General features: G+C 44.3%; 1 protein-coding gene across 2 annotated transcripts; it reads right to left on the bottom strand.

Annotated features, from left to right (window-relative positions):
• Positions 1 to 633: 633 nt before the first annotated feature.
• On the bottom strand, positions 634 to 13,477 carry syngr1b (synaptogyrin 1b). 2 transcript variants are annotated; one of them, XM_030352039.1, is made up of 4 exons: positions 13,036 to 13,477; positions 6,422 to 6,659; positions 5,079 to 5,224; positions 634 to 1,532 (listed from the first exon to the last, which is right to left on the bottom strand). In XM_030352039.1, the coding sequence occupies exons 1-4, from the start codon at positions 13,135 to 13,137 to the stop codon at positions 1,317 to 1,319; spliced, it is 702 nt and encodes a 233-aa protein (XP_030207899.1). In that variant the 5' UTR covers positions 13,138 to 13,477; the 3' UTR covers positions 634 to 1,316. The 2 variants fall into 2 exon arrangements, with proteins under 2 accessions (XP_030207899.1, XP_030207900.1); XM_030352040.1 differs by lacking the exon at positions 634 to 1,532 and adding an exon at positions 2,583 to 3,465 and having other exon boundaries at positions 13,036 to 13,476.
• Between the last annotated feature and the right edge of the window lie 357 nt (positions 13,478 to 13,834).

Raw genomic sequence — 13,834 nt, 5'->3', positions numbered from 1 at the left:
TATATATATACATATATATATATATATACACACACACACACACAAATATATATGTTTTTATAGTCTCACAATTTGGTCAATTTTTTTGTTGCAGTATTTTTTAAAGTCATGTTATTATACCAAAAATAAAAACATCTCCATATCTGACAACATAAAGGAGGCTAACGTGATATCACACACAAAACACTCAAGACTGTATATCTTATTTTATGTATACCTCTATTTATTTTATTTTTGACATAGCATAATGCCCTAAAAATAAATAAATAAAACTTGGTAAGCTGACGTAGAGATTCATTTATATATTTATTTATATACAAAGATACTTTTATTGAGTATATTTTTTGTCAGAGCGATGGTGTCAGAGCAATGTACTTATGTAATCTGAACATTGGTTAACTGAGTTTTCCATTTTCGAAGAATCGGAACACAACTGTAACAGTTTGTAAATGACCATTTGACTATACTCAATGTGATTTGTTGTTAATTGGGATATTCAATCATTGACCACCAGCATAACAGAGGTGGCAGTGCCATATTACAGCTTTTTTCAAGATTAATTTTGAAGATTTAGGACAAAAATTATAGAAGCTGCTGCTGTAAGGCTCCTTTTGGGTTGGGTAATTGTTTTCCTGTTGTTGTAGATTAATTAAGCTTGGCAGTTTCCACGAAGGCCGCCGATAGCAAAACCTACATTTTTTTTAGTAGGGCAATAAACATGACCTCCATCCCCTGTACGGACTAAAGCTGTCCATCTCTAAGTCTATCAGTGTTGGTACACTGCCCCAGCCAACAGGAACAAACAGAAATGAACAATAGTTGGTGGTTGTTGCACATGGCCTGATGATGTATTTTTGTTTTTTCACCATGCAACTATAGCCTACTTTCCACTGTTGTCCGGGTTTGTTGGTTGTGGCAGTCTAAAAGCACCTTAATGTGTCTATGCATATGTAGACTAGCAGAAGCCTGGATAAGGTGATAGGTTGTCTGTCTGTCTGGTGCAGTTCTAAGGAGGTTATTTTCCAACGGTACTTCATGTGCTACACTGTAGCCTATATGTGTGTACTTGCATGTTGTTTGGTTAGCATAAACACTGATAAAGAGAACCAAACAATGCACCTCAGAGAAAAAAGGCAAACGTGGAGGAGAGACCTGGATCTCATTTAGCGTGTTTTCCTGCATCCCACAACCCCCTTTCGACCCCATCGTCAAATTGAATATAATCCCATCTACATTTTTTCTAACCCGAACAACTACACCCCCCAGGGCCCAATCCCCAAAACCTATGACCTCATGTACCCCCTGACGGTCTGTTTTCAGTAGTCCTGACGCTGATAGCCGTCTCCGCCTTCAAAGCCCGCCTCACCCCTGGCCTGTCCCGCAGCCTCTGGGCTCTCCTGGTCGTCCCCGGGGCTGAAGGAGGAGTAGGGGGCCCCGGATGCGTCCTGGCTGGGGTCCACGTAGTCCTGGGAGAAGAGGGCAGAGTCTGCCCCCAGTTTGTACCTCTGGAAGGCCAGGAACGACTGCACCGCCTTGGGGAGCGGTCCGAGGGCGGAGGGGAGTGGGTGGGTGGTAGATGGATGGATGGATAGATGGATAGATGGATAGATAGGGGAGAGGAAGGAGGGATGTTAGTGGGCGGGTGGATGGAGAAGAATTAGAGTAAGTAAAGCAGGAGAGGGGAGGTCGGGTGAGATGAGGTGATGAGGGTGGAAGGAAGGAGAGGGCAATGGGGAGGATGGTGAAATTGGCAGTAGGGAGTGGATGAAAGAAAGGGAGGGAGGACAGAGCGAGCGAGACAGAGGACAAACAAGAGAAGCAAGATCAGATTAGTTATTGTCTGGAAAACACAGTGAAGCGTAATGGACGTCAAGATACAAGCCGAAGCAGCGTTAGTATAGAAACACAGACACACAAATAAGAGAGAGAAAGCACAGGATCTCTCTTTTCCTCTGGACCTCCAACAGCATCCGTCCAGAGAATCAGCTCTATGGCTCATGTTGTGGAGATAGCATTGGGTATTTTTCATGCAGAGGTGTGACAAAAAAACACACACATCCTTTTTCCTGAACCCTATCCATGAACACTTGAACAGTGGAAAGGTGCGTCTGAATACCAGGGGGTTCTCATCTATGACAGTCAGAACTGAAGTTATCAGTCCGTCAGCTGATGTAGACTAATTTTGGAATCTGTACATACAGACAGAAAAATGGTTGGGGGGTGGTCTTCCAATAATGTTGTCTATTCACACTATTTATACCCTTTGTTTCCAAAAGGGTATTAATGGTAAGTCAGCATGTTCATTAAAAAACATAAAGATTTGATCTAACACAAAGTGGTCTTACCTAATGATTGGTTGTTAAACTAAAAGGGAGAAATACCTTTAAAATATTTTTTTTTTTTTTGGGAAAATATAAATGTTAAATATTAATGATCAGATAATCAAGCGACTGCATTTGAAAAGCAAACCCCTTTCGAGGTCATGCCAGCTTAATAAAGTTAACTTTGCCAAAGTTAACTTTGCTAAACTGCAGGGGGGGGGCAGTTTCAGATGCAATTTAGCAGGGCACTTTCACCGTTAATATAGTCATAAAACATTTATTGGAGAATACATAAAACATTGGTAGCTTAATGAAGAAAGGTGTACAACCCATCCCCATGGCAACATTACATCCAGGCAGTATTTATTTTGCTCAATTCAGCACACCTACATACAGGCCTCGCTGTATCCACCCAGTAACCAACGTCAAATTGGCGGGTTTTCTAAAGCAAAACACAGCCAGGCTCAGGAATAAATCATACTACTACGTCGAAGAGCAGCCGTAGGTTACCCTGTGTCTCTACCTCATGACTTGCATACACCAAAATTACCTGCTTGGGATGTATAAAGTAAATCATATCTGATGGTTCTGCATCACGGCTCATAAGAGCCAACTTCTGCAATTTTTGCATTTATGCAACCTACTCAAGTCATCCATCATAAATGAGCTAATATGTCGCAGAGACAAACGGTTTATCCACGGTGTTGGAGTCTATGAAGAAGTTTGATTTGGACTTCAAGCATCATGAAGCTGTTGAGATCTCCTATGAAAGAGTGGATGTTGACTGCTCTTAATAGTTTTACAACAACCAAGTGCAATACCATAGTAATCAGTGCAGCTCAGAGTGTGTGCGCATGTGTGTGTGTGCAAAGGCGCACACTGGAATAAGTGTGTGTGTGTGTGTGTGTGTGTGTGTGTGTGTGTGTGTGTGTGTAGGCGCCTGTTTGTGTGTTTGTTGCTCTTGTGTGTGTGTTAGTAAGGTTTGTACATTTGTGCGTGTACTTGTGTGTGTTTGTGTGTTAGTAGGGGGTGTACATATGTGTTAGATCATAGGGGGGTGTGGCTGGGAGGGGAACAGCTTGTTGTACTCCTCTTCAAACGACACGTTCTTTAATCTCTCCAGCGAAAACAAGGCCTGAGCACCCTGGAAAAAACACACACACAAACACACACACTCCCATGAATTGTAATGCAAATACGCACATGGCATCCTCTAAAACACACCTAGAAATGCATACATGCACGCTAGGGCCGAAAGGCTGCATGTATTTGTATTGAGCTACCCGCTTATTCCACGAATGGCGTTTATAGCAGAATTAAAGTGGGGAAAATATCCACTTAACCTTTGGTGACGCTCAGAGTCTGAGGTTACTTGGTACACTGTTGGGACACAGAGCGCGTCGCTAAAGGTCGGGCGCCGTGTTCTCCATCAAGGACAGTTGAAAACACACATTAGCTTTGGACCTTATTGCAAATCTTGAAGCGAGACACCTCCGCGCTTTCGCCATAGCAGAACAATAGAGAGGGTCCCGCAAGGTGTCCAAACGCGTCTCACGTGAACACAGCGTGTAGGTCTTCTGTCTCTTAACCTTCAGGCAGCGCAGCTATAGTGAAACTCCTAAGCAGATTTAAGACTCCCTTCTCTGTGACAGATGTACGTGTTTAAGGTGCTTTACCTGCGATACACTTATACTTCCCAGGTGGTTGTCTGCAGCTAAAGAGCGACCTTATTAAGTCTCATTATAGACAACTGGGAGATAAAAAGCCCAGTCACACTTTGATTTTGTGTTGATAGGATGATCTTTAAAAAAAATTGCTCTGATTTTAGGTACTTCCGGGTGACTTAATTTTGCCATATGTTGCTGATCTATGCATTTGTTTGTTGAGGTTGTTCAAATTAAAAATTATATTTTATCTTCTGAGGCAGGCATTACTGTTTTGTTTTCATATGCTGCTGGAAGCCAAGCTATCCATGTTGTGTACCTTTGATAAGAATTTATGGAAAATCTAAAAGACAAATCAAAAACGTTTATTTTGTAGCAAGAGCCTTGACACCACCATATCGTACCAAACGGTGAGTTTTGTGAACACACACGCACACACACACACACACACACACACACACACACACACACACACACACACACACACACACACACACACACACACACACACACACACACACACACACACGATTAACTGGCTAACAGAGTGAGCTCCCAGAGCCCCCAGGGAGGTGCAGCACCAGCCCTCCCCAGGGTCTGGGCTCTCTGCCTTGGGGGGAGTTCCCCGCTCAGGGGGGGAGCTTACTTAGCATATTTTTATTACAGATATAGCCATCTTCCTGTCAGTGGATACCAAATAACGATCTGGTTTATCTAATGGGCTGACGGGCCTGATTATGCTAGCCAGTATGCGTACAGGGCCCGAAGCCACAGCTCAAAGCAAGATCTGGAAGATATTGAAAGTGTGCCCTTTATATGTGTAATTAGTACCTAAAATATAGGCCTAAACTTTGGTTATCTTTGAGAAGACAGTTTTTCTCAGTTTTGGGTAAGCATAAGAGTGTTATGTTTTTCTTTATTTTATTTGGGTGGTTTTCATATCTGTGTTCTGGTTTGTTTACCTTGCAACCTGCTTTAGCTAGTGGCATGGCCCTCGGGGCAACTGCCCTGTGGCTTGATTGTAAGCTTACTTTCTTGCTAGTTACCGGTCTTTACCTAGCGGCATCGTGCCCCAGGCGACTGCCCTGCTTACCCATGTGAAGATGGAGAAGAAGGCGAAGGTGATGGCAGCGCGGGCCGCGTCACCCCCTTCATTCAGGGGGTTGTCATCGGACTTGGCTACCTGCCATTGGTTGGCCAGGAAACAGAAGCCGACGAACCACATGAAGGACCAGAAGGCTAAAGGCGGGGGGCGGGGGGAGAAAGAGAGATGATGAACCAGATGTTTTGGTCAGGCTTTTTTGGAAAAATCGTGTGTGTATATAACAATATTAAAATGTTAGATTTTTACAGGATGGTAATAATCCTGAGTGGAAAATGTGACAAAACAAAACAGTGGTTCAGGTTCTGCTCCAACAGTAACATGCATGGATGTTCTGATGTTGGCATACTTTGAAAGCTTCCAACCGGGCTCGCCACCTCTGGTACTGAACTCTGCTCCTTATTCCTTATGTGAGCATTAGAAACAGTGGCTTAGCCCACTCAATCATTGGAAGAGGCAGCCAATTCAAATAGTCAACGGCCATATCGATCTTAGTACATTGGGTTTCTTCTTGGTGCAACTTCAGTTGATTGCAACAATCTTACACTAGCAAAGGATTCCTTCCCCACTACCATCTCCTTATTAAAATCGAAATGCACTGTAAGTCGCTTTGGATAAAAGCATCTGCCAAAAGACTAAGTAGAAGTAGGAGTAGTAGGAGTAAGAAGACAATTTACTGTCGGCACTGGCAGTGACGCAAACTCGCTACGCAGGGGTCTATTTATCGAATTATACAAAGAGCAGGCATGACTGATAACAAACAAGATGCTAACAATACAATATAGAAAGATTCCCTGTCCCAGTCGTCTACTCTGACTTGTTTCTGGCTGGTTTAACAAAGCTTAAAAACATCATAGCAAACCATTAGGCATGTAATGGCAAACCTTACAACAGTAATAAAAAACCAGAACAATAGGCTAAGGCCCTTTGAAGTTAATCTAATACCCAGTGTGAAGCTAAAACCCTAACTAAATCTAAATCCCTTATCTCTTTATCCCCTTCCATCATTTTCCAACACCAGGGGTTGCTGAGGTTCCAAAATGCTGACGCTCCCGCATCCTTTTGTTGCTTTCCCACAGTCAACGTGTCACAACCATTCTGTATGGGTGGAGCTAGCGATACTACAGACCTACTAGGACCATTCATTCACCAATTGGGGATTTAACAGATGCTTTTATCCAAAGACCACCTATGAGGTCAATAATGAACATGTCTGTTGCGGGCTGGGGGCATCTTGCTCGGGAATTGCAAACACGTAGGCTGCAGACTATGCAGGGGTTTTGAACTGACAACCTTTCTGGGTAGGTGCCATAAGTCAGTGCTCCTCCACTTACCAGACACTCCAGCGTCTGCCAGCACGGCCTTTTTGCGGTCCTTGACACTGCTGATCTGGGGAAAGTAGACATCTAGTGCCAGGAAGCCCAGGCAGCACAGGAAGGCCAGAGAGCCCATGCACACGCCATAGTTGCAGGCGTTCTGGTTGCGGTTGAAGATGCAGAACTCCTCCACCTCGTTGGGTTTGTTGATGTATCCCTCGTTAGCAATGCACCCGAAGATGACGATGGAGAACAGCTAGGGGAGGAAAAGAGAAAAATATTTCATATTGAGGATTGTACCTGTGTCCACGCGACATGTGCGCTATTGTGTGTAACTTTGTGTCATTTGACCTCATTTAGCCCAGCCTGTGCGTACGACATTTGAGTGATATATAGGATATATAGTGCTATAAAATGTGGCCTTTCACAAGGGCAGGCTGCTCTAACGACTACCTCATGCGCGCACACACACACACACACACACACACACACACACACACACACACACACACACACACACACACACACACACACACACACACACACACACACACACACACACACACACACACACACACACACACACACCCCTTCCTCACATTGACAGGTCTGTGCTCTCGATCTTTCTCTTCACTTAGATTGTAATCTCTTCTCTCTCTCCATCCCTGCCCTGTGGGTATCACCCTCTCTCTCCTCTACTACGGGTCATTTCATTTCTCCTCTCTAAGTTAATTACTGTTGTAATGTTTTAACCCAATAAAATTTCTGCCCGTAATATCAATGTCCTAGTGAACATATGTGCATCCTGCCATTCACGTGCTGGTTGTGGGTATGAATCGCTATGCTGTTTGTATCCAGGACTTTGAGAGATGTTTAAAATCCTGCATTAACAATATATTAAAGATTGTATCAGCGACTCTAGGCCGAAACTTAAATGATCACATTCATCGAATCTTTCCTCACGATCGGCTAGCTGAGGAGGCCCATACGCAGGCCGGCCAAAAAACGCGTTTCTATAAGCAGCCATTGCTCTGAGATTGTACACAAAAAAAATTGTTACTACCAACCACTCAAAACTATATTGCATTCCAACCAATCACTGACAGTGGGTAAATGTGTTTGGGGGTTTTGCGCTGCGTTCATGATAGTTTTTACTGGATGCATGAAACACGGAAGGGAGGTGCGAGCTGGCTGTTTGTTTGGGATTTCGCTTCAAATACCAACAGTATCGAGACTATCGACGTCACCCAACATCGCTAATACAACCTTTACGGTTTTAAATAATATTTTTTAATATTCAAAATCAGGTGACCCAAAGTGTTTGGGAAGGCCTGATGTAATCCATAGTATGTGTGTTGTGTTTATTGTGTGTTTTGAATGTTAACACTCGGGTAGATCAAGTATATATATATTTTAGGGTGCCGGGATGAGAAACAGGAATGTATATTCTGATTAATTCCTGTTGCCATGACCACATGGTACTTCACTTCCTCTCTCACAGACATAATAAAGCACTTTGGTGATAAGGTCTCTTGGTGACAGCTAAAGTGAGAGCTGAAGAATGGCAGAGTGAAAGAGTGAGGGACAGAGTCAGATAGAGAGATATGATATAACTACCATGCGTACGGCAAGCACAAAAAGTCAATCAATTAACAAAGGTAAGCCTTGAAATGTGAATAGTCAACGATACAATAAGAATCTAAAAATATACAATGAAAAACTAGTGTCTGTAGTAATCCCCTCCTCGACCATCAACCATGACTAGCTTGATTTATAGTGTCTTATGGACCATCTGATGTGCCCCAGGCTGGCACACGATGGCACGCTCACAATGGATGGTTTGAACATACACTGCGGGTCGGCTGATAAGAGGGTGAGGTTGAAGAGGAAATAAGAAGGAAAGGCAAGGACACAAGGGGAGGTAAGAGCATTGAGAAGGAAGGCTTGAGAATTGGAGAGAAAATTAGAGGAAAGGAGGAGAGAGGAGTTTAAATGAGACGGGAGGAGTGGAATAAGGGGAAAAAGAAAATAGGAGAGGAAATGAGATGCGAGGAAAGAGGCGAGGTGGAAAAAGGATAGAGGAGAGAGGAGGAAATGAGATGCGAGGGAAGAGGAGAGGTGGAAAGAGGAAAGAGTAGAGAGGGAAGGGAAGAGGAAACTAGATGTGAGGGAAGAGGATAGGTGGAAAGAGGAAAGAGGAGATGAAATGAGACGCAAGGAAAGACAACATTTGATGAGGAAAGAGGAGAGTGGAAAGGGGAGAGGAAAGGAGATGCTAGGAAAGAGGAAAGAGTAGAGGGGACTTGAATGAGGAGAGAAGGAACAGAGAGATGAGGATGGAGGAGGCAAGAGGGAGGAGGCAAGAGAGGAAAGGGCACAGGGGTTACGGCCATGGGACTATTTTTAGACAGGGCTAATCATCCCGCCCTCATGTTGTTCTTTCTCTCACTCTAGCTCTCTCCCTTACTCTCTCGATCCCCATTTCCCTCTCTCCCCAGTGAGTGGTGTTGCTTCTCACACACACACACACACACACACACACACACACACACACACACACACACACACACACACACACACACACACACACACACACACACACACACACACACACACACACACACATCGTGTGAGTGTTACCCCATCCCAAGGTAAAGCAGCGTGCACCTGGGGCTGCTGCAGAAGTGGCTAGTCAGAAGAGGAAGCAGGCAGTCTAAGAATGGTGATGTAGAGAAGTGACTGTAAGAAAAGCCAATGGGGCGTGTCTGTGATTCTCCCTCTTTGCTAATCACTGTGACTATACTCGTGTTAACCTGTCTCTAATTCTTATATGTCCTGTATTTATTGGTCATTTCCCATCTGGGATTAAATGTTAAGTTTTACCAGCTCGTTGTCTTTGATAAACCGTCTCTGCATTCAGCCGATCCTTCAAGTATCAATCTCAAGGATTTTCATGTGAATAAATGTCTGGTATGTCACTATCTGCGGAGTGGGGTTACACAATGGGGATTGAGTCAAACGCCCACTGAGGAAAGCCCATGCATTTGCAATATTATGAATGGAACGTGCAAGGTGTCGGTAATGAGGCTTCGAAGTCAGATTACCACTTATCACAAAAGGTGTTGCCATTGGCGATAAGTGGCTGTCATTTCAATGATAATTCGCTGTAAATTACCAAATTGTTAAATAGTAGTAAAGTATTGGAAGTAGTATTTCAAAGCCTTAGCTTGATTCTGGTCTGATGCGACTTGGAAGTGACGTGGGTTGCAGTACGTGAGTTTGAAGTTTTCTCCAAGGAACCTCATTACGACTCAATGGTCACATACAATGTGCATTGAGGGGGCTCCTTAATTCCATTCCTATTTAACGAGCACCTGTTTGTTCCAGTAAGATTGCTTTAGTGGCTTGACACCAACGAACATGTAAAACTAGAATGGTGACTCACATACACATCTTTGGTTTAAAAACACATGGAAATACATCAAGCTCCGTTCACCCGCTGACCTCATTCATTCATCATCTGTACAGGGGCGAGGGAGGCGAAGAATAACAAAGAGTGCAAAAGTATCATGTGATTTGATAACATGTGACATGTGCTCTTGAAACAGCTTAATAACACACACACACACACACACACACACACACACACACACACACACACACACACACACACACACACACACACACACACACACACACACACACACACACACACACACACACACACACACACACGATTCGGCCCAGGCATTTAAGTGCTCCTGGAGCCTGCAGACAGAGCATGTGGTAGGCCTGATGAAAGCAGGCATTGTGAAGGGCACCACGAGGGGTCCTGATCTGGTGACTAGAAGAATACGTTACTAATAACACATGAAAAGCATCCATCTCCAGGAGATGGATGCTTGTGATGACGTGTGTGTGTGTGCGTGCGTGCGTGCGTGCGTGCGTGCGTGCGTGCGTGTGTGCGTGAGTTATGTGTGTGTTTGTATGTGTGTGTGTTCAGGGGATAAGGGATGATGCTAAATCGAAATACTGGATTCTACAACAACAACTTTGAGATTTCCGTTTGGGGTGGACGTTTGATTTTGTATTGGCCTGTGTGTAATGATTCACAATGATTCACACTAACCAGGCCAGATATGAAACATATTGACAGACGAAGATAGCCTTCTGCAGCAATTAAAGCTAAAAAACTGGATCACCTGAGATTGTATTAGCTCTAGACCTGCCCTAAAAACCCATTCCTCTTTCGGAAAAGCTCCATGACCAGAGCTGTGTTAAAACACATGTCAATCTTAGGAGTTGCATTTGATGCAGAAAGCTTAGAGCCCAGAATGGTTTCTCAACCTGGCTTGAGAAACCATGGCTCCTCAACCTGGCTTGAGAGACCATGGCTCTTCAACCTGGCTTGAGAACCCATGGCTCTGCTGCTTTTTTGACTGCAGTACCTATTTCCAACGCAAGGTGTCCAGGTTACATATTGTACCTTTGAGGCTCTGTTTCGGGGGACATAAATTCTACTTTATTATAAATCCCCCAAACAATAACATAATCTGTAACATCTTGAACAACAATCTCCACAGTAACTCACACCTAAAAAAGTACACTTACTACTGTGTCATTTGCATAGTGCTGGATTTCCTCAGCTGGATCATCTTAAAACATCTGTAAGCAAATTCCAAACAGGCCGGTGCCCCGCCCGCCTGGTGTTGAATACGTGTTCCTATAGGCTGACACAGCAGCAGCACGAGGCACGACAACACCCCGTGTGCTCAAACATTGCACACGGAAAAGCCAATGCAGCTCTTCTTCCCACCATGAAGACCCCCTGGGACAGCCAGGAGAACAAGACCTAACAGAGTTCAGAGTCCACTGGTTTGCTATGGGGAGCATATGTTCACATTGTATATTCCACCTGGTGGGGGTGTCTTACAATACGGTATATCCTAGCATGGTGGGTTGGTGGCCCCACTGTGAAACGAATCCCCCACCCTTGCAGTGTTTAAGCAATGCTCTACTAGTTGAGCTAGAGAGGGATTCAAACTCCTAACGCTGGCAGTGTTTATGTCATGCTCTTTCAGTTGATCTAGACGGGGAATAAAACCCTAACCATGGCAGAGTGAAAGACCTGCTCTACAGTTTTACAAACAAGCTCAAGAGCTGTCCTCTAAACATTGGGTGACCAGACCTGTTTTCAGGAGACTTATAAACGTCTTAATCGTGCTTATTGGGTTGTGTGCGTGCCTGCGTGCGTGCATGCATGCACACCTGCGTGTGTGCGTCTCTGGCTGCAGCAACACGCTCGTCTGGTTTGAGGAGATTTGATTGCGGCTGTCGCCATGGCAGCAGCAGCAGCATCAGCAGCTGGGATAAAGGCTAGCGTTGGTGGGCGTCAATTGTATATCTATCTAGGTTTTTGTGTGTGCTATACAAATTGAATGAGGAGTGGACGGTGGTTATCCCTCCACTGATATATCTCCATCCTTCTCTCTAATTCTCTTCTTTATGCCTCTTACTTTACCCTCTCTTTCAGCAAAGATTGCTTCATTGGCTGAAATCTTCCTTTTTGATTTAGTTTGGCATATAGTCATATGACCAGACATTTTCTTTCTCCCGTTTTGAGGTCAAAGCCCTCTGTTGTGTGTTGTGTACACATCAAGAGCGTGCATGATGTGTACCAATGTACCATGCTCAACGCATGCCTGGACCTAAAATAGCTCGGCAATCCTCCTGGCATGAATTGTAGCACATAGGCAATACAAATGGGATCCAAGTGTGTGGTTTGAGATCACTATATACACATTGATTAGCTCTCTCGTCCATGACCACCATGCCTTTATTATGTCTTTGCTTTCTCACTTCTTTCCTCCATCCACTGATCTATCAACCGACCCAACTAGAAGTTCCTTTTATCATGTGATGTCATGTGACCACATGACCAGGGCAGGAATGCACTAAGCCATCTAATACAACATTTTCTCATGGTGAAAAAACCCCACAGACTTTATGTATTTCACCAATCCAAACTCTCTGCCATGCGGTTGGATAGTGTTCTTGTAATTGTTCCCTTCTTGAGGAATTAAACACTTATGTTTGGTGTCCTATAGAGCTGTTCTATTTTACTTATCACAAAAGATTGAACAGAGTTTTGTCTGGTAAATCCCAAATGATTATTAAAATACAATAATAAGAGCCTGCAAACTCTATATGCTCTTCCATATACAGGACATCTACAACATGTATCTCTTAGCCAAGTGTGCCTCTATGGATATTGTGTTTGTTGCATGCTTGGCTATTGCCCTGCTTTATGGAATATATAATAATGATAGATCAGAGACAGGCATACAAACAACGTAACTAAATTTTCCTAATACTGCTAGCAGAATAGGTACAAATATGTAAACAACTTCTCAATTTGGTGCGTGCACTAGGCCTACACCTATACCTCGCCTCTCTATTTAAATAAAGCAATATACAGGCAAGTGTCAAATGCTTAGAGAAAAAAAAGAAGAGGATATGGATATTATTATTTACATATGTTCCTCGATGTCCTTAACCCAACGGTTAGTGTTGTGTGGGGGGAAGGGGGTAGTCAATATCATAAGCTCCACATTTCAGGTGAGTGCACTTACCCACGACACGATGCGGAGGACTGTGTGCGGCTGCTGGAAGAAGGTGACGGGGTCGAACGCCCCTCCGGCCTTGCCCGCTCCGTATGCCTGCATTCCCTCCATAGCGGCGCTGGCTCTATTGGCTTCGCCTCTCTCCGGAGCGCCGTTGCTTCAAAGGCGAAGTGGGGTGTGTGTCTCGTCTCTTCGCGACGCAGACTGAAAGAGACCAATCGCGAGGATTCGCTATCGTGTGTAGAGGGTGGTGAAGTGGCTCCGTGTCCTTGGTGCACCACACCTTGCCGCTACGACACTTTATGAAGCTTTTAAAATGAAATCGATGCCTACGCGCAGCGCTATACTATACTGGGATCATGCAGTGTAGCTGTGATATGGTTGTGATGGGATGTGTGTGTGTGTGTGTGTATGTAAGTGTGTGTGTGTGTGTGTCTCTCTCTCTCTCTCTCTCTCTCTCTCTCTCTCTCTCTCTCTCTCTCTCTCTCTCTCTCTCTCTCTCTCTCTCTCTCTCTCTCTCTCTCTCTCTCTCTCTCTCTCTCTCTCTCTCTCTCTCTCTCTCTCTCTCCCTCCGAGTCTAATCAGGGATAAGGACTGGAAGAGGAGGGGGGAGCATGGTGCGCTCTGAACGGTGATACGTTAGGGAGCGCTTCTCTGCATCACTTGCATGTGTAGGCCTATTCTATAATATTTTGAATTTTTAAGCATATCATTTGAGGATGTGGGCGGTCCATGCATGCAGGATGATGAACGGATTTGTAGAAAGATAAGTTTCACAATAACACATCAAAGGAAGAAAAATGTTGCC

Source organism: Gadus morhua, chromosome 3 (assembly GCF_902167405.1).
Source record: "Gadus morhua chromosome 3, gadMor3.0, whole genome shotgun sequence".
In the NCBI taxonomy this organism is placed as follows: domain Eukaryota; kingdom Metazoa; phylum Chordata; class Actinopteri; order Gadiformes; family Gadidae; genus Gadus; species Gadus morhua.
The sequence above is the reverse complement of the archived record's forward strand: the minus strand, read 5'-3'. Positions and strand labels throughout refer to the sequence as shown.